The sequence below is a fragment of the Ranitomeya imitator genome, chromosome 8, assembly GCF_032444005.1.
Source record: "Ranitomeya imitator isolate aRanImi1 chromosome 8, aRanImi1.pri, whole genome shotgun sequence".
NCBI lineage: Eukaryota > Metazoa > Chordata > Amphibia > Anura > Dendrobatidae > Ranitomeya > Ranitomeya imitator.
Genome location: NC_091289.1, coordinates 47297535 through 47314176, shown reverse-complemented (window position 1 = coordinate 47314176; position 16642 = coordinate 47297535). Strand labels below are relative to the sequence as shown.

Here is a 16642-nt window from a genome sequence, read left to right as displayed (position 1 = left end):
AGGAAGAATTAAAATTATTACAGTAAATGGATACGTAAGGACTATTAACTTGTAGTTGTTTTTCAACCTCTACTGATATGGAAGTGTAACATGTGCCCACTTTTTTCTTGAGAAGATCATTGCAGACAAGCAATAGCTTAGTATCCTATGACAAATCGTGTCTATTATGCCAATATTAAAAAAGAACAAATATGCCCTGGGTAATAACATACAATGAGTTACATTTAGTTTTGAAATGTCAACTACCGGGACTATCGGTGTTTGAGGGTGCCAACATTGTTTTGGATATAAAAATATTCCTATTCCCCCATCCACAGTACGGAAGTTATCCCCCATCTATTGGCTAAGGGATATGTCCCCAATCACTGGGAATCTGACCCCTTGAACTCCCACCGATCCCGAAAAAAAGAGCCCCATGTTCATGGACTACTAGCCCATAATGTGCACTGGTGCTCCATTCATTGTTAATAGGACCGTAGAAGATAGCTAAGTGCTGCACTCAGCTATGTCTTCGGCACTCCAATAAGTGTGAATAATATGGCAATGTACATGATAGCCCACCGTTTCATCCACACCAGGCTCTGAAGAGCCCTAGTTTTCAGGATTGGTGGGAATCCAAGTGGTCATACCTACAGCAATGGGGAAGCTATCTAGTATCAAGTGGATAGAAGATAATGTCCAAAACTGAGGATATGCCCTTAAGGTCAGAGCCCAGGTTTAAAGGATCTATCTACAATGGCATGTAAAAGTTTAATCAAATGGGCCTAGGCAAAGGTTTGGATGCCCCCCATAATTAGTACCTAGTAAATAAAGTTTATTGGAAGGTCTTCCAGTGCGTTGCATTGCAAGTGTTTCCAGTGCTTAAAGGCAGAAGTTAGCTAAGCAGGTTTCATAGTATATATAGTATTACTATAATTAGTACCTAGTAGCACCCCTTTTGAAATTATCACAGCTCTTAAATGATTTTTGCATCCAGCAAAGAGTCTTTCAATTGTTATTTTAAGGATTTTCATCTATTCTCCCTTGGAAAATTCTTCCAGGTCTGTGACATTCCTCGATCATCTTGCATGCATTGCTATTTTGAGATCTAGCTGCAGATTTTCAATGATGTTCGGATCAGGGGACTGTGAAGGCCATTGTAAAACCTTCAGCTTATGCCTTTTGAGGTAGTCTATTGTGGATTTTGACGTGTGTTTAGGATCATTATCTATTTGTAGAAGCCATCCTCTTCTCAACTTTAGCTCTTTTACAGATGGTGTTATGTTTGCATCAAGAATTGGTTGAAATTTCATTGAATCCATTCATCCCTGTACCCATAATATGTTCCCCGTGCCTTTGGCTGCAACAAAACACCACAGTATGACCCAGCCCCATGCCTAATGGTTTGTGAGATGTTCTTTCCCTAACATCATGTGCTCTTTTTTTCACCACACATACCGTTGATCATTGTCGTCAAAGAGTTCTATTTTAACCTCATCAGTCCACAGGATTTGTTTTCAAAATGCTTCAGGCATGTTTAGATGTTCTTTTTCATACTTCTGACTCTGAATTTTATGGTGAAGACACAGGAGAGGTTTTCTTCTGATGACACTTTCATGAAGGCCATATTTGCGCAGGTGTTTCTGAACAGAACAATGTACCACAACTCTATAGTGTGTTAAATCTTTCTGAAGGTCTTTTGCAGTCAAGCAGGGGTTCTGATTTACCTCTGTAGCAATCCTATGAACAGCTCTCACTGAAATTTTGCTTGGTTTTCCAGACCTTATCTTGACCTTCACTGTTCCTGTTAACTGCCATTTCTTAATTACATTTCTTACTGAAGAAATGGCAACTTTAAAATGCTTTGATATCTTCTTATAGCTTTCTCCTACTTTGTGGACCTCCACCATTTTCATTTTCAGAGTGCTAAGCAGGTACTAAGAAGAACCCATGACTTTTTTGCACAAAGTTAGAGGAGGCTGGGATTTTATAAAGCTGGGAAATTTGTATCATCCAAACTTTCCTAATGATGATAGTGAACAAGCCATAACCCTAACAGGCTAATTTAAGGGAACCTGTCACCCCCAAAATCGTGGGTGAGGTAAGCTCACTGTCATCAGGGGCTTATCTACAGCATTTTGTAATGCTGTAGATAAGCCCCCGATGTAACCTGAAAGAGGAGAAAAAGACGTTAGATTATACTCACCCAGGGGCGGTCCTGCTGTGGTCTGGTCAAATGGGTGTCTCAGGTCCGCTCCGGCGCCTCCTATCTTCATTCCATGACGTCCTCTTCTGGTCTTCACGCCGTGGCTTCGGCGCAGGCGTACTTTGTCTGCCCTGTTGCCGGAAAGGTCAGAGAGGCCCGGCGCCTGCGCACTGCAGTACTTTACTCTGCCCTCAACAGGGCAGACAAAGTACACCTGCGCCGAAGCCGCGGCATGAAGACCAGAAGAGGACGTCATGGAATGAAGATGGGAGGCGCCGGAGCGGACCTGAGACACCCATTTGACCAGCCCGCAGCGGGACCGCCCCTGGGTGAGTATAATCTAACCTCTTTTTCTCCTCTTTCAGGTAACATCGGCGGCTTGTCTACAGCATTACAGAATGCTGTAGATAAGCCCCTGATGACGGTGAGCTTACCTCACCATCGATTTTGGGGGTGACAGGTTCCCTTTAAGATCTGAAACCTTGGTCAAAGTTTTCTGAGCCCACAAGTCTCCAAGGGTGCCAAACTTCTGCATATGCCCTCTTTCATTTTTGTAATTTTTAAAATGTAAAAGATGAAAATATATATATTTTTGGCCTAAAATACAAAGGAAATGTGTCATTTTTTACCTTTAGGCTTTTTAGAGATTATTTCAACTTGCTTAACTGCTCACAATAACAGTAATTTTGACTAGGGGTACTCAAATTTTTACATGCCACTGTATACAGTAAAGCTGTCTGCATAGATCCTATGCAGCACCACACAGTGCAATGACTTACAAATGCTTATAGGGTGAAAAACCTGCATACCTTGAGATGCATTGGAAAATGCCACTTTTAGTTTGCAGATTCATATTGGGGATATTTCTGCAAATATTTGATGGAATTATCACTCTCTGTATTCTGAAGGGTTAGAGTCCCCCTTATATACAAGCAGACTTTCTTGGAATTTTTTCAGTATATCCTAAAATACAGTACTCTTAGTGCTCTGTTCATAATCCAGCAAGTAGTCTTTTCTATTACATTGTATATACGCAAATATATTTGGCCTAGAAATGACAGTCATGCGCCTTCTGAGCTTTGTATCCTCGTACTGATTTTTTTGCAATTTTGTTAATAAATTTCAAAAGAACTTCAAAAGTTCCAAAATTGATATTAAATTGGCAGATAACTAGGTGTAAGTTAGATGATTAGATGACAAACATACAATCTTGAGCGTTATAACTAGCAAGGATAGTCCTCCATACCTTGAAGTTTCCTTTGTGAGTATCAATCAAAGGGTGAAAGAACGGTGATGGATCTGGAACACCTATCCACATTATCTTCTTAACTCTGCAAAAAAGTATATGCTATATTATGCCGAGTAAGATATTTTGGCAATACATGAGAAACTGCAAACCAATCTATATTTATTTATAGGAACCAGATACTGTACAATATCAGAGGTTAAAGGGCTTTTCTTACTTCAGAAAATCTCTGTCCCCCGGCTAAAGTTGGTTTAAAAACCCTTCAGAGCTTTAGTCACCCGCAACGGATCCAGCGCTGAATCTCTGCTGATGTGCCCGGTGTCTGTTATAATCTGCAGCGCTGATGACATGCCAAGCCAATCAGTGAGCTCGGGGGCATTAACCGTTATTGGATGCAGTGCTGTTGACATGATGTAACAGACACATGGAGGAGCTATGGGAACTCAGCGCTGGACCCAGGAAGGGCAAGTAAACTCCTTTGAAAGGGTTAACCCAAAAATTTACATTGGAGCATCTACAAGTTGTCCTAATAAAGCTAAGGCCGGGTTTACACTTTTCGGCTAGTGGCTGATCAGCTACATATTTGCCGATCGGCGGACATTGTTGCCGATAGCGAAGATCTTTTAAGGAAACCAAAAGATCATTTCAGCTGATGAAGAATTTGCTCGTTCATTGGGTAATTGTTAGCCTGGTTACACTACACGATTATTGGGGAAACGAGTATTTCTAAGAACGTTCACTCATGATAATTGTGCAGTGTGAATACTCCTTAACTTACTGGTGATGGTGAGTAGGATCATAATGAGTCACATTCCCCATGTGAGCCCTCAGTGGGTTTAATTAGCTAATCAAAAGCAATCGAAAGGCCCTCTCGGCTGTTTTCCAGCAAAACGGGATTCAACGTACGCACAATGGAGCCATTGACTATAATGATGCAGACGTAGTCACAGTGTGCTCTGTGATGCATAATTTTCAGACGTTTAGGCCTACATAAGCCATGGTAGAGCTGGTAGGTGAAAACGTTATGTGATCCCGGCCTGACCCTTCTGTTTTTGAAGGCATTCATACTTTGCAGCTTTATTTTCACACCTCCCTAGGTCCTTATACTATTTTACAGAACCGTACATTACATAAAGATTCTTCGTAGGACCATGGAAAGTGTATTTTGGTCTTTACCTTTTTGAGGAACAAAGAGTGACCACTATGATCAACAGGACAACTGAAATTACGACCACTCCTGGTGTGGGGAAGGTTGAACCTAAAAATGGAAGACATTATTTATAAACAAAAATATCATAGCTCTTTCAGGTTTCCAGGGTATGTACGGATTGGACACGCTCTTCATTCAAGATGGAAGAACTAGAAGCAGAAATATCTACAGGTAACTTTGACATAGTGGGAATAACCGAGACATGGTTAGATGAAAGCTATGACTGGGCAGTTAACTTACAGGGTTACAGTCTGTTTAGAAAGGATCGTAAAAATCGGAGAGGAGGAGGGGTTTGTCTCTATGTAAAGTCTTGTCTAAAGTCCACTTTAAGGGAGGATATTAGCGAAGGGAATGAGGATGTCGAGTCCATATGGGTCGAAATTCATGGAGGGAAAAATGGTAACAAAATTCTCATTGGGGTCTGTTACAAACCCCCAAATATAACAGAAACCATGGAAAGTCTACTTCTAAAGAAGATAGATGAAGCTGCAACCCATAATGAGGTCCTGGTTATGGGGGACTTTAACTACCCGGATATTAACTGGGAAACAGAAACCTGTGAAACCCATAAAGGCAACAGGTTTCTGCTAATAACCAAGAAAAATTATCTTTCACAATTGGTGCAGAATCCAACCAGAGGAGCAGCACTTTTAGACCTAATACTATCTAATAGACCTGACAGAATAACAAATCTGCAGGTGGTTGGGCATTTAGGAAATAGCGACCACAATATTGTGCAGTTTCACCTGTCTTTCACTAGGGGGACTTGTCAGGGAGTCACAAAAACATTGAACTTTAGGAAGGCAAAGTTTGAACAGCTTAGAGATGCCCTTAATCTGGTAGACTGGGACAATATCCTCAGAAATGAGAATACAGATAATAAATGGGAAATGTTTAAGAACATCCTAAATAGGCAGTGTAAGCGGTTTATACCTTGTGGGAATAAAAGGACTAGAAATAGGAAAAACCCAATGTGGCTAAACAAAGAAGTAAGACAGGCAATTAACAGTAAAAAGAAAGCATTTGCACTACTAAAGCAGGATGGCACCATTGAAGCTCTAAAAAACTATAGGGAGAAAAATACTTTATCTAAAAAACTAATTAAAGCTGCCAAAAAGGAAACAGAGAAGCACATTGCTAAGGAGAGTAAAACTAATCCCAAACTGTTCTTCAACTATATCAATAGTAAAAGAATAAAAACTGAAAATGTAGGCCCCTTAAAAAATAGTGAGGAAAGAATGGTTGTAGATGACGAGGAAAAAGCTAACATATTAAACACCTTCTTCTCCACGGTATTCACGGTGGAAAATGAAATGCTAGGTGAAATCCCAAGAAACAATGAAAACCCTATATTAAGGGTCACCAATCTAACCCAAGAAGAGGTGCGAAACCGGCTAAATAAGATCAAAATAGATAAATCTCCGGGTCCGGATGGCATACACCCACGAGTACTAAGAGAACTAAGTAATGTAATAGATAAACCATTATTTCTTATTTTTAGTGACTCTATAGCGACAGGGTCTGTTCCGCAGGACTGGCGCATAGCAAATGTGGTGCCAATATTCAAAAAGGGCTCTAAAAGTGAACCTGGAAATTATAGGCCAGTAAGTCTAACCTCTATTGTTGGTAAAATATTTGAAGGGTTTCTGAGGGATGTTATTCTGGATTATCTCAATGAGAATAACTGTTTAACTCCATATCAGCATGGGTTTATGAGAAATCGCTCCTGTCAAACCAATCTAATCAGTTTTTATGAAGAGGTAAGCTATAGACTGGACCACGGTGAGTCATTGGACGTGGTATATCTCGATTTTTCCAAAGCGTTTGATACCGTGCCGCACAAGAGGTTGGTACACAAAATGAGAATGCTTGGTCTGGGGGAAAATGTGTGTAAATGGGTTAGTAACTGGCTTAGTGATAGAAAGCAGAGGGTGGTTATAAATGGTATAGTCTCTAACTGGGTCGCTGTGACCAGTGGGGTGCCGCAGGGGTCAGTATTGGGACCTGTTCTCTTCAACATATTCATTAATGATCTGGTAGAAGGTTTACACAGTAAAATATCGATATTTGCAGATGATACAAAACTATGTAAAGCAGTTAATACAAGAGAAGATAGTATTCTGCTACAGATGGATCTGGATAAGTTGGAAACTTGGGCTGAAAGGTGGCAGATGAGGTTTAACAATGATAAATGTAAGGTTATACACATGGGAAGAGGGAATCAATATCACCATTACACACTGAACGGGAAACCACTGGGTAAATCTGACAGGGAGAAGGACTTGGGGATCCTAGTTAATGATAAACTTACCTGGAGCAGCCAGTGCCAGGCAGCAGCTGCCAAGGCAAACAGGATCATGGGGTGCATTAAAAGAGGTCTGGATACACATGATGAGAGCATTATACTGCCTCTGTACAAATCCCTAGTTAGACCGCACATGGAGTACTGTGTCCAGTTTTGGGCACCGGTGCTCAGGAAGGATATAATGGAACTAGAGAAAGTACAAAGGAGGGCAACAAAATTAATAAAGGGGATGGGAGAACTACAATACCCAGATAGATTAGCGAAATTAGGATTATTTAGTCTAGAAAAAAGACGACTGAGGGGCGATCTAATAACCATGTATAAGTATATAAGGGGACAATACAAATATCTCGCTGAGGATCTGTTTATACCAAGGAAGGTGACGGGCACAAGGGGGCATTCTTTGCGTCTGGAGGAGAGAAGGTTTTTCCACCAACATAGAAGAGGATTCTTTACTGTTAGGGCAGTGAGAATCTGGAATTGCTTGCCTGAGGAGGTGGTGATGGCGAACTCAGTCGAGGGGTTCAAGAGAGGCCTGGATGTCTTCCTGGAGCAGAACAATATTGTATCATACAATTATTAGGTTCTGTAGAAGGACATAGATCTGGGTATTTATTATGATGGAATATAGGCTGAACTGGATGGACAAATGTCTTTTTTCGGCCTTACTAACTATGTTACTATGTTACTATGTTCATTCAGTTTATGAGAAAACATTATCTCTATGTAATGAAGGCTGTCGCATCTTCAGCTCCTTGTCGGTGTGTAATTATTCATTAATGAGTGACATTACTTATCAAGTGCTAATCATTGAGGGAATTTATGACCTTACATTCAACCCCATATCAAGGGCGTTGTGTATTTAATTGACATGTGGACCTCTATAAAGCTGAAACAACCAGCCCCAATTATTTTGACGGTTAGATTTCACTCTTCATTAATTTCAGTTTATTTCAGATTGTACATTATCATCTAATTCACTATTCAGTCTGACTTCATTTGTGTTGTAAATAAACTATGAAACTGAGACAATGAAATGTGTTTCATATATTGCATTTTAAAAAAACTATAGCTAGTACTGTCAGCGCCATCAATCAAGTGAGTCCTGTGCTCAATTGTGCAGAAAATATTGCTAAAATGTATTGAATCTGAGCTTATCATATTACATTTCTATAAAATAAAAAACAACAACACAAACATGAAAGACACCCAGCAAGTGACATGACAAGACAATTCACAAATTGAAGGAAGACATTAGAAAAATATATTATTTTCTGTAAAGATGACCGGAGCTAAAAAACAGGCTAAAGTGCATTAAAAGAGCAAATACAGAAAATTGTCACTTCCCCCACAACATTTTTAATTGTGTAAAATACCAGAAAGATGAGAAATACCCGAACCACAGAGAATAATCACATACTGAAGTCAATACATCGTGGTAGAGATGAGTTCATTCATAACTGCACACCCAACGACAGTTCCGGCATCAGCTTTGTTTTGTAAGATTTTTTGTGAGATAACAAATTTTGTATTTGTTATTTAATTGTTGCACTTGCCCTTTGGTCGTTTTCTTGCCTCCTGATATCTTTACAGAACGTAATATATTTTTCTAATGTCTTCCTTGCATTTGTAAATTTGTACCTTGCTGGATTCACCCACCATGTGTTTTTCATGTTTAGTTGTTTTGTATTTTATTGAAATTTAATATGATTAGCTCTGATCCAATAAAAATGTTGTACTTTAAAAAAAAAATGTTGTTATGACTGCTATAATTTATTTGAGCTAAAAACAAATAATAGACATATTCCAACTATTACCCTATGAGATAATATAAAAAATACATTTCTAACATTTCAGCAAACAAATTTCAAAATCAAGAAGGACAAGTCGTAAAGTTATGCCAATCAAGGACATAGCAAGTGTAGCTAAGATCTGCAAATGGTCAAATGTTTAAGTGCCTCGCTTTAATCTGTGGCAATTTTTATATCCACATGAAACCTAAAAAATTGGGACAAGTCTTGTGGGATGATTATGTTATGCCTCCTGCTCTTCAATGTGCCACTTATCACCACTTGTCGCTAACTGAGAGGAACAGATTCCTTGAACTGAGTGACCTTGTTTTTTCACTCCAGTCCATGGGAACCTTTTTAGGCCAAGATATCAGTACTGTTCAATGTTGCATGTCTGTGTGGTTGGGAGAACAACATCAAAGTGGAATGTCAGTAAGTGGTGCATAGAGGTGAAACTTAACATGGATAGATTAGCAGATTCGAAAAATGGTCCCTAGTAATCTATTCTGTACTGCAAGTCAAATTAGACATCAGGAGTCAAGCCTAAGACATCAAACAGTGTCTACACAAACCATCAGAATGTGCTTGCATGACACTGAGTTATGAGCCAGTTGCAGATGTTAAATTGACCTGATGTGATCGTTCTCAAAGACTATCTTGGTGCAAAACAAGAATACAGTGGATGTTTCAATGGAGGTCTGTCCAGTTCAGCGATAAGTCCAAGTTTTGTCTTGGATGCGATGATAGCACAAGAGACTGGTCTAAAGACCATGTGAGAAACGCAAAGTAGAGGCCTTCAAGAAGGAAAATTACACTGATAAAATTCCTGGGATTATGGTGTGAGGTAGCATAATGTAGGTAGCTGAAACCCTCTAGTCTTGATTTCAGGTAGATTAACAGCTCAGCATTACATTGATTTAGTGGTGGAACCAGTGTTCCGGCCATTTCTCCAAAGCATCCCAGGAGCTATTTATAGCCATGACAATGCCATTGCGCATGATACTTCTGCTTTTGAGAGCAGTTTGGATTGTCAAGATGTCTCCTGACTTGTCTCCCTTTGAGCACATCTGGAACGTCAGTTGTTGGAAACTGCATAGGGAGCTGCCAGCAGCAGGTAATTCTTTATTTTACACTAAAATATGGATCGCAGGGCCTGAAGGAGAGTTTCCGCTCCTTCAGACCCTGGGAACCATGGAAACCCAATGCACTGCATTGGGTTTCGCGTTTCGGCCGACCCCGACCCCGACTTTTTTATAGGATCGGCCGATTTCACTCGACCCGACTTTTGAAAAAGTCTGGTTTCGTGAAACCCGACCCGATCCTATAAAAGCAAAGGTCGCTCAACCCTAGCTATCACCATGCAAAATATACCCCACGACAGAAACTACTTTGTAGCCCTGGCATTCGTAAAAATAAGGGTGATATCCAAACTAGATTTATTTCAACATTCAATTGTCAGTGGGACACCATTCGTCAAATTCTAAATAAACACTGGCCTATTTTTCAAACAGATCCTGTGTTAAGTAAGGAAATTTCCAAAAGACTCCTCATCACGGCAAGGAGGAGAAAAAACCTCAAAGATCAATTGGTGAGAAGCCACTATGTGGCTCCCCACAAGAGCCTTTTTGGCAATCCAAAACAGAGATGGGGTTGTTTTCCATGTGGGAATTGCATGGCTTGCAAGTTACATAACATAATAAGAGCTAAGACCTTTAAGACCACCGATGGCCCTCGTGAATATACTATTGTCCATTATATCTCTTGTACTACCTCATATTTTGTTTATTTTGCGCAATGTCCTTGCTCTAAAATTTATATTGGCCTTACGTCTAGAAAGTTACGTATTAGGGTAAGAGAGCATGTGAGGGATATCCTTGCTGCAAAGGAGGTGGAAGATCCGTCTTTATTAAAGACTTTACCAAGACATTTCCAATTATATCATAACTCTGACCCATGTGGTCTTAAAGTCAGAGGCATCGATAGGATACATGGGGGCATAAGAGGGGGACATTTGAAACAGATGTTGGCACTTGGTACTATGTCCCCTGTTGGACTAAATGATAAATTGAGCTTTGCTCCGTTTTTATAGTTTTCTGCCTTTTTAATCTCTTGTTGTGTCTTTATTATGTGTTTTATGTTTTTTTCTTTATTTTTTTTACTTTAGTAATAACTATGAAAAAACTATTCTCAATATTTGTCCTGGTGTGACATATTATCTTCTCTACTCATCTCACACTGATTGAGATAGTCAGTCTATCGGTACCTCAGGCGGACCATGTTAAGGATCCTATTCAACTCCATTAGAGACTGTGGTGATCTTAAATTTGGAACCCTCTACCAGCCTGATTTGGAGGCTAAGAGACTGTATGGAAGGGATTTATATTGTCTTTTGTCTCTTGAATTTATTTATATATTTCCTATTTTCTTGATGGTCCGATATGGCAGTATGGTTTGGTACATGTTACATTTATGTATTGCTAAATTTATGTGATTAGGTGTTATTTATAAATTAATGGTATTACCTTTATGATTTTGACATATATCTGTCACAGCTGAAGTGTACGGCATTGTGCTATCTCCATATATGCCTCTACTCGGATTTGGCGGCATTTTCTCTATGTTAAATTTGGGTCTCTAATAATATGGCGACGCGCATGCGCACTGCGCTCGGGATCCGGCATTTTGCTGAAGGCCTCTGCTATTATCGGCTGTGCGGATATGACGTCATGGAGGATTTCCTCCCCGCACGCCGATTATGAGTGCCGGAAGCTGATGCACCTGAGACCCGAGGGCGGCGGTGCTATGCGCTATGCATTATTGGCTGTTTTGTGAGTATGGATGCTTTATAAACCGGGACTATATGGTTATGTGTTGGTTGTTATGCGTCTATTAACTTTTCATGCATTTGCACTATGCACTTTAAGGCCAGTTTGGCTATGTTGTCTATGAATGTTAATATGTTGATATTTTCACATAGTCACATAAACCCAGAGCCGGGATTTACTTATCTCCTCTATCCTATTTTGTGCACTATGCTTGGGTTAAAAAAATCCTTTTCTCTTAATCTGTAATCTACTATATAAAGCTGAATGTGTGTGTGTGTGTATGTGTGTATGTCCGGGATTGGCATCTGCACCGTCGCAGCTACAGCCACAAAATTTTGCACAGTCACACGTCTGGACCCCGAGAGCGTCATAGGCTATATTGTGAGGCGAAATTTTAACCCCGCGCTTTCCAATTCACCAAACAATTTTGCCCCTATCTACATAATGGGGAAAAAAGTGAAAGGAAAAGTGTTGGAAGCGTCGCAGCTACAGCAACAAAATTTTGCACAGTCACACGTCTGGACCCTGAGAGCGTCATAGGCTACGTTGTGAGGTGAAATATTAACCCCGCGCTTTCCAATTCACGAAACTATTTTGCCCCTATCTACATAATGGGGAAAAAAGTGAAAGGAAAAGTGTTGGAGGCGTCGCAGCTACAGAAACAAAATTTTGCACAGTCACACGTCTGGACCCCGAGAGCGTCATAGGCTACGTTGTGAGGTGAAATTTTAACCCCGCGTGTTCCAATTCACCAAACAATTTTGCCCCTATCTACATAATGGGGAAAAAGTGAAAGGAAAAGTGTTGGAGGAGTCGCAGCTACAGCCACAAAATTTTGCACAGTCACACGTCTGGACCCTGAGAGCGTCATAGGCTATGTTGTGAGGTGAAATATTAACCCCGCGCTTTCCAATTCACCAAACAATTTTGCCCCTATCTACATAATGGGAAAAATGAAAGGAAAAGTGTAGGAGGCAAATTGACAGCTGCCAGATGTGAACAAGGGGGACTTAAAGAATGAGAGCGATGGCGCCAAAGAGTATATACCGTACAGTTGCTAAGGTGGGGCCTCGACATGGGATACTCACCACACACGGGGATATGAACACACACAAAATGCGCCACACACTACCACGTGCTTGAACACATATTACCCTCAGCACACATTTCACCACAAATACACCAACCTCGCCACATAAAAGTCAAAACACAAAAGTCGCCACTCAAAACTCGCCACGCGCAGAACTCGCCACATGCAAAAAGTAGGCTCTTGCAAAACTCGCCACAAGTGCAAAATTCTCCTCATGAAAAACTCGCCACACGCAAAACTTGCACACGCGGAAAAATTGCCACATGCACAAAAGTTGCAACACATGCAAAAGTTGCCTCACACAAAACTTGCACATACTCAAAAGGCACCACACATAATACTCGCAACGCGCAAAACTCGCCATGCGCAAAACTTGCTGCACACAACTTGCTACACTAACCTGTCACATGTAACTCGACACACAAAAAGTTGCTACACGCATGTTGCTACACAAAACTCATCTCACAAAAGTCGCTACATGTCGCCACACGCAACTCAACACACACAACTTGACAAACGAAACTCGCCCTAAAACACACACAAGTCTGGTATTATCCTTCAAAAATAAAAATCTGATTAATAAGCAGACAAACTACAACAATTGCACCATATAGGAAATACGGCAGCTGTCAGTCACATGACCTGTCTATTATGTGTATGTGTGAGCTAATATATACTGCCAGGGGGAGGGCTTCCTGTTGGTTGGGGATTTATCAGGCTGCCAATTTAGCTTACAAATACTGAGGTAAAAATACTGAGCAAATAACGTGTGAACGAGGTCTAATACAGGAGGAGATGACACACAGGTATATACTATATACAGGGGAGATGACACACAGATATATACTATATACAGGAGAGATGACACACAGGTATATACTATATAGAGGAGGAGATGACATATAGGTACATATATATACAGGAGGAGATGACATACAGGTATATACTATATACAGGAGGAGATGACATACAGGTATATGCTATATATAGAAGATGACATGCAGGTATATACTATATGCAGGAGGAGATGACACTCAGATATATACTATATACAGGGGAGATGACACACAGGTATATACTATATACAGGAGGAGATGACATACAGGTATATGCTATATATAGAAGATGACATGCAGGTATATACTATATGCAGGAGGAGATGACACTCAGATATATACTATATACAGGGGAGATGACACACAGGTATATACTATATACAGGAGGAGATGACATACAGGTATATACTATATATAGAAGGAGATGACATTCAGGTATATACTATATATAGGGGAGATGACACACAGCAGGTATATACTATATACAGGGGAGATGACATACAGGTATATACTATATACAGGAGATGACATACAGATGTATACTATATATAAGGGAGATGACAAACATGTATATACTGAGGTGATGAGGTGAAAATGAGAGGTGTGAGGTGAAAATGAAAAGGTGTGAGTGCAAAATGAGAGAAGTGAGGAAAAATAGTGGAGTGATCAGAAAATGACAGATGTGAGGTTGAAATGACAAGTGTTAGGGGGGAATGAGAGGAGTGAGGGAGAAAATGAGAGATGTGAGGGAGAAAATGAGAGATGTGAGTGGGAAAATGAAAGATGTGATTGGGAAAATGAGAGGCGTGATGGGAAAATAAGAGAAGTGAGGTGCTATAACTAACCACAGATATTTACTATGCCCAGGCAACGCCGGGCTCTTCAGCTAGTCTACTATATAAAGCTGAATGTGTGTGTGTGTATGTGTGTATGTCCGGGATTGGCATCTGCACCGTCGCAGCTACAGCCACAAAATTTTGCACAGTCACACGTCTGGACCCCGAGAGCGTCATAGGCTATATTGTGAGGCGAAATTTTAACCCCGCGCGTTCCAATTCACCAAACAATTTTGCCCCTATCTACATAATGGGGAAAAAAGTGAAAGGAAAAGTGTTGGAAGAGTCGCAGCTACAGCAACAAAATTTTGCACAGTCACACGTCTGGACCCCGAGAGCGTCATAGGCTACGTTGTGAGGTGAAATTTTAACCCCGCGCTTTCCAATTCACCAAACAATTTTGCCCCTATCTACATAATGGGGAAAAAAGTGAAAGGAAAAGTGTTGGAAGCGTCGCAGCTACAGCAACAAAATTTTGCACAGTCACACGTCTGGACCCCGAGAGCGTCATAGGCTACGTTGTGAGGTGAAATTTTAACCCCGCGCTTTCCAATTCACCAAACAATTTTGCCCCTATCTACATAATGGGGAAAAAAGTGAAAGGAAAAGTGTTGGAAGCGTCGCAGCTACAGCGACAAAATTTTGCACAGTCACACGTCTGGACCCCGAGAGCGTCATAGGCTACGTTGTGAGGTGAAATTTTAACCCCACGCGTTCCAATTCACCAAACAATTTTGCCCCTATCTACATAATGGGGAAAAATGTGAAAGGAAAAGTGTTGGAAGCATCGCAGCTACAGCAACAAAATTTTGCACAGTCACACGTCTGGACCCTGAGAGCGTCATAGGCTACGTTGTGAGGTGAAATATTAACCCCGCGCTTTCCAATTCACCAAACTATTTTGCCCCTATCTACATAATGGGGAAAAATGTGAAAGGAAAAGTGTTGGAAGCATCGCAGCTACAGCAACAAAATTTTGCACAGTCACACGTCTGGACCCTGAGAGCGTCATAGGCTATGTTGTGAGGTGAAATTTTAACCCCGCGCTTTCCAATTCACCAAACAATTTTGCCCCTATCTACATAATGGGGAAAAACTGAAATGAAAAGTGTTGGAGGCGTCGCAGCTACAGCCACAAAATTTTGCACAGTCACATGTCTGGACCCTGAGAACGTCATAAGCTATGTTGTGAGGTGAAATTTTAACTCCGCGCTTTCCAATTCACCAAACTATTTTTCCCCTATCTACATAATGGGGAAAAGTGAAAGGAAAAGTGTTGGAGGCGAATTGACAGCTGCCAGATGTGAACAAGGGGGACTTAAAGAATGAGAGCGATGGCGCAAAAGAGTATATACCGATCAGTTGCTAAGGTGGGGCCCCGACATGAGATACTCACCACACATGGGGATATGAACACACACACAAAATGCGCCACACACTACCACGTGCTTGAACACATATACCACCCTCAGCACACATTTCACCACACATACACCAACCTCGCCACATAAAAGTCGAAACACAAAAGTCGCCACTCAAAACTCGCCACGCGCAAAACTCGCCACATGCAAAAACTAGGCTCCCGCAAAACTCGCCACAAGTGCAAAACTCACCTCATGGAAAACTCGCCACACGCAAAACTTGCACACGCGGAAAAATTGCCATATGCACAAAATTTGCAACACATGCAAAAGTTGCCTCACACAAAACTTGCACATACTCAAAAGGCACCAGACATAAAACTCACCACGCGCAAAACTCGCCATGCGCAAAACTTGCTGCACACAACTTGCTACACTAACCTGTGACATGCAACTCGACACACAAAAAGTTGCTACACGCATGTTGCCACACAAAACTCATCTCACAAAAGTCGCTACATGCATGTCGCCACACACAACTCAACACACACAACTTGACAAACGAAACTCGCCCTAAAACACACACAAGTCTGGTATTAGCCTTCAAAAATAAAAATCTGATTAATAAGCAGACAAACTACAAGAGCAACAAATGTACCATATAGGAAAGACAGCAGCTATCAGTCACATGTCCTGTCTATTATGTGTATGTGTGAGCTAATATATACTGCCTGGGGGAGGGCTTCCTGTTGGCTGGGGATATATCAGGCTGCCAATTTATCTTACAAATACTGAGGTAAAAATACTGAGCAAATAACGTGTTAATGAGGTCTAATACAGGAGATCACACAGGTATATACTATATACAGGGGAGATGACACACAGATATATACTATATACAGGAGAGATAACACACAGGTATATACTATATAGAGGAGGAGATGTCATACAGGTACAT

General features: G+C 40.8%; 1 protein-coding gene across 1 annotated transcript in view; it reads right to left on the bottom strand.

Annotated features, from left to right (window-relative positions):
• IL2RB (interleukin 2 receptor subunit beta) overlaps window positions 1-16642 on the bottom strand; it is an 87804-nt gene that overhangs the window by 2228 nt on the left and 68934 nt on the right. Inside the window, exons 13-14 of the mRNA XM_069736852.1 lie at window positions 4608-4689; window positions 3432-3516 (exon numbers count right to left, since the gene is read on the bottom strand). Coding sequence (XP_069592953.1) covers window positions 3432-3516; window positions 4608-4689 — 167 coding nt within the window. The remainder of the gene's footprint in view (window positions 1-3431; window positions 3517-4607; window positions 4690-16642) is intronic.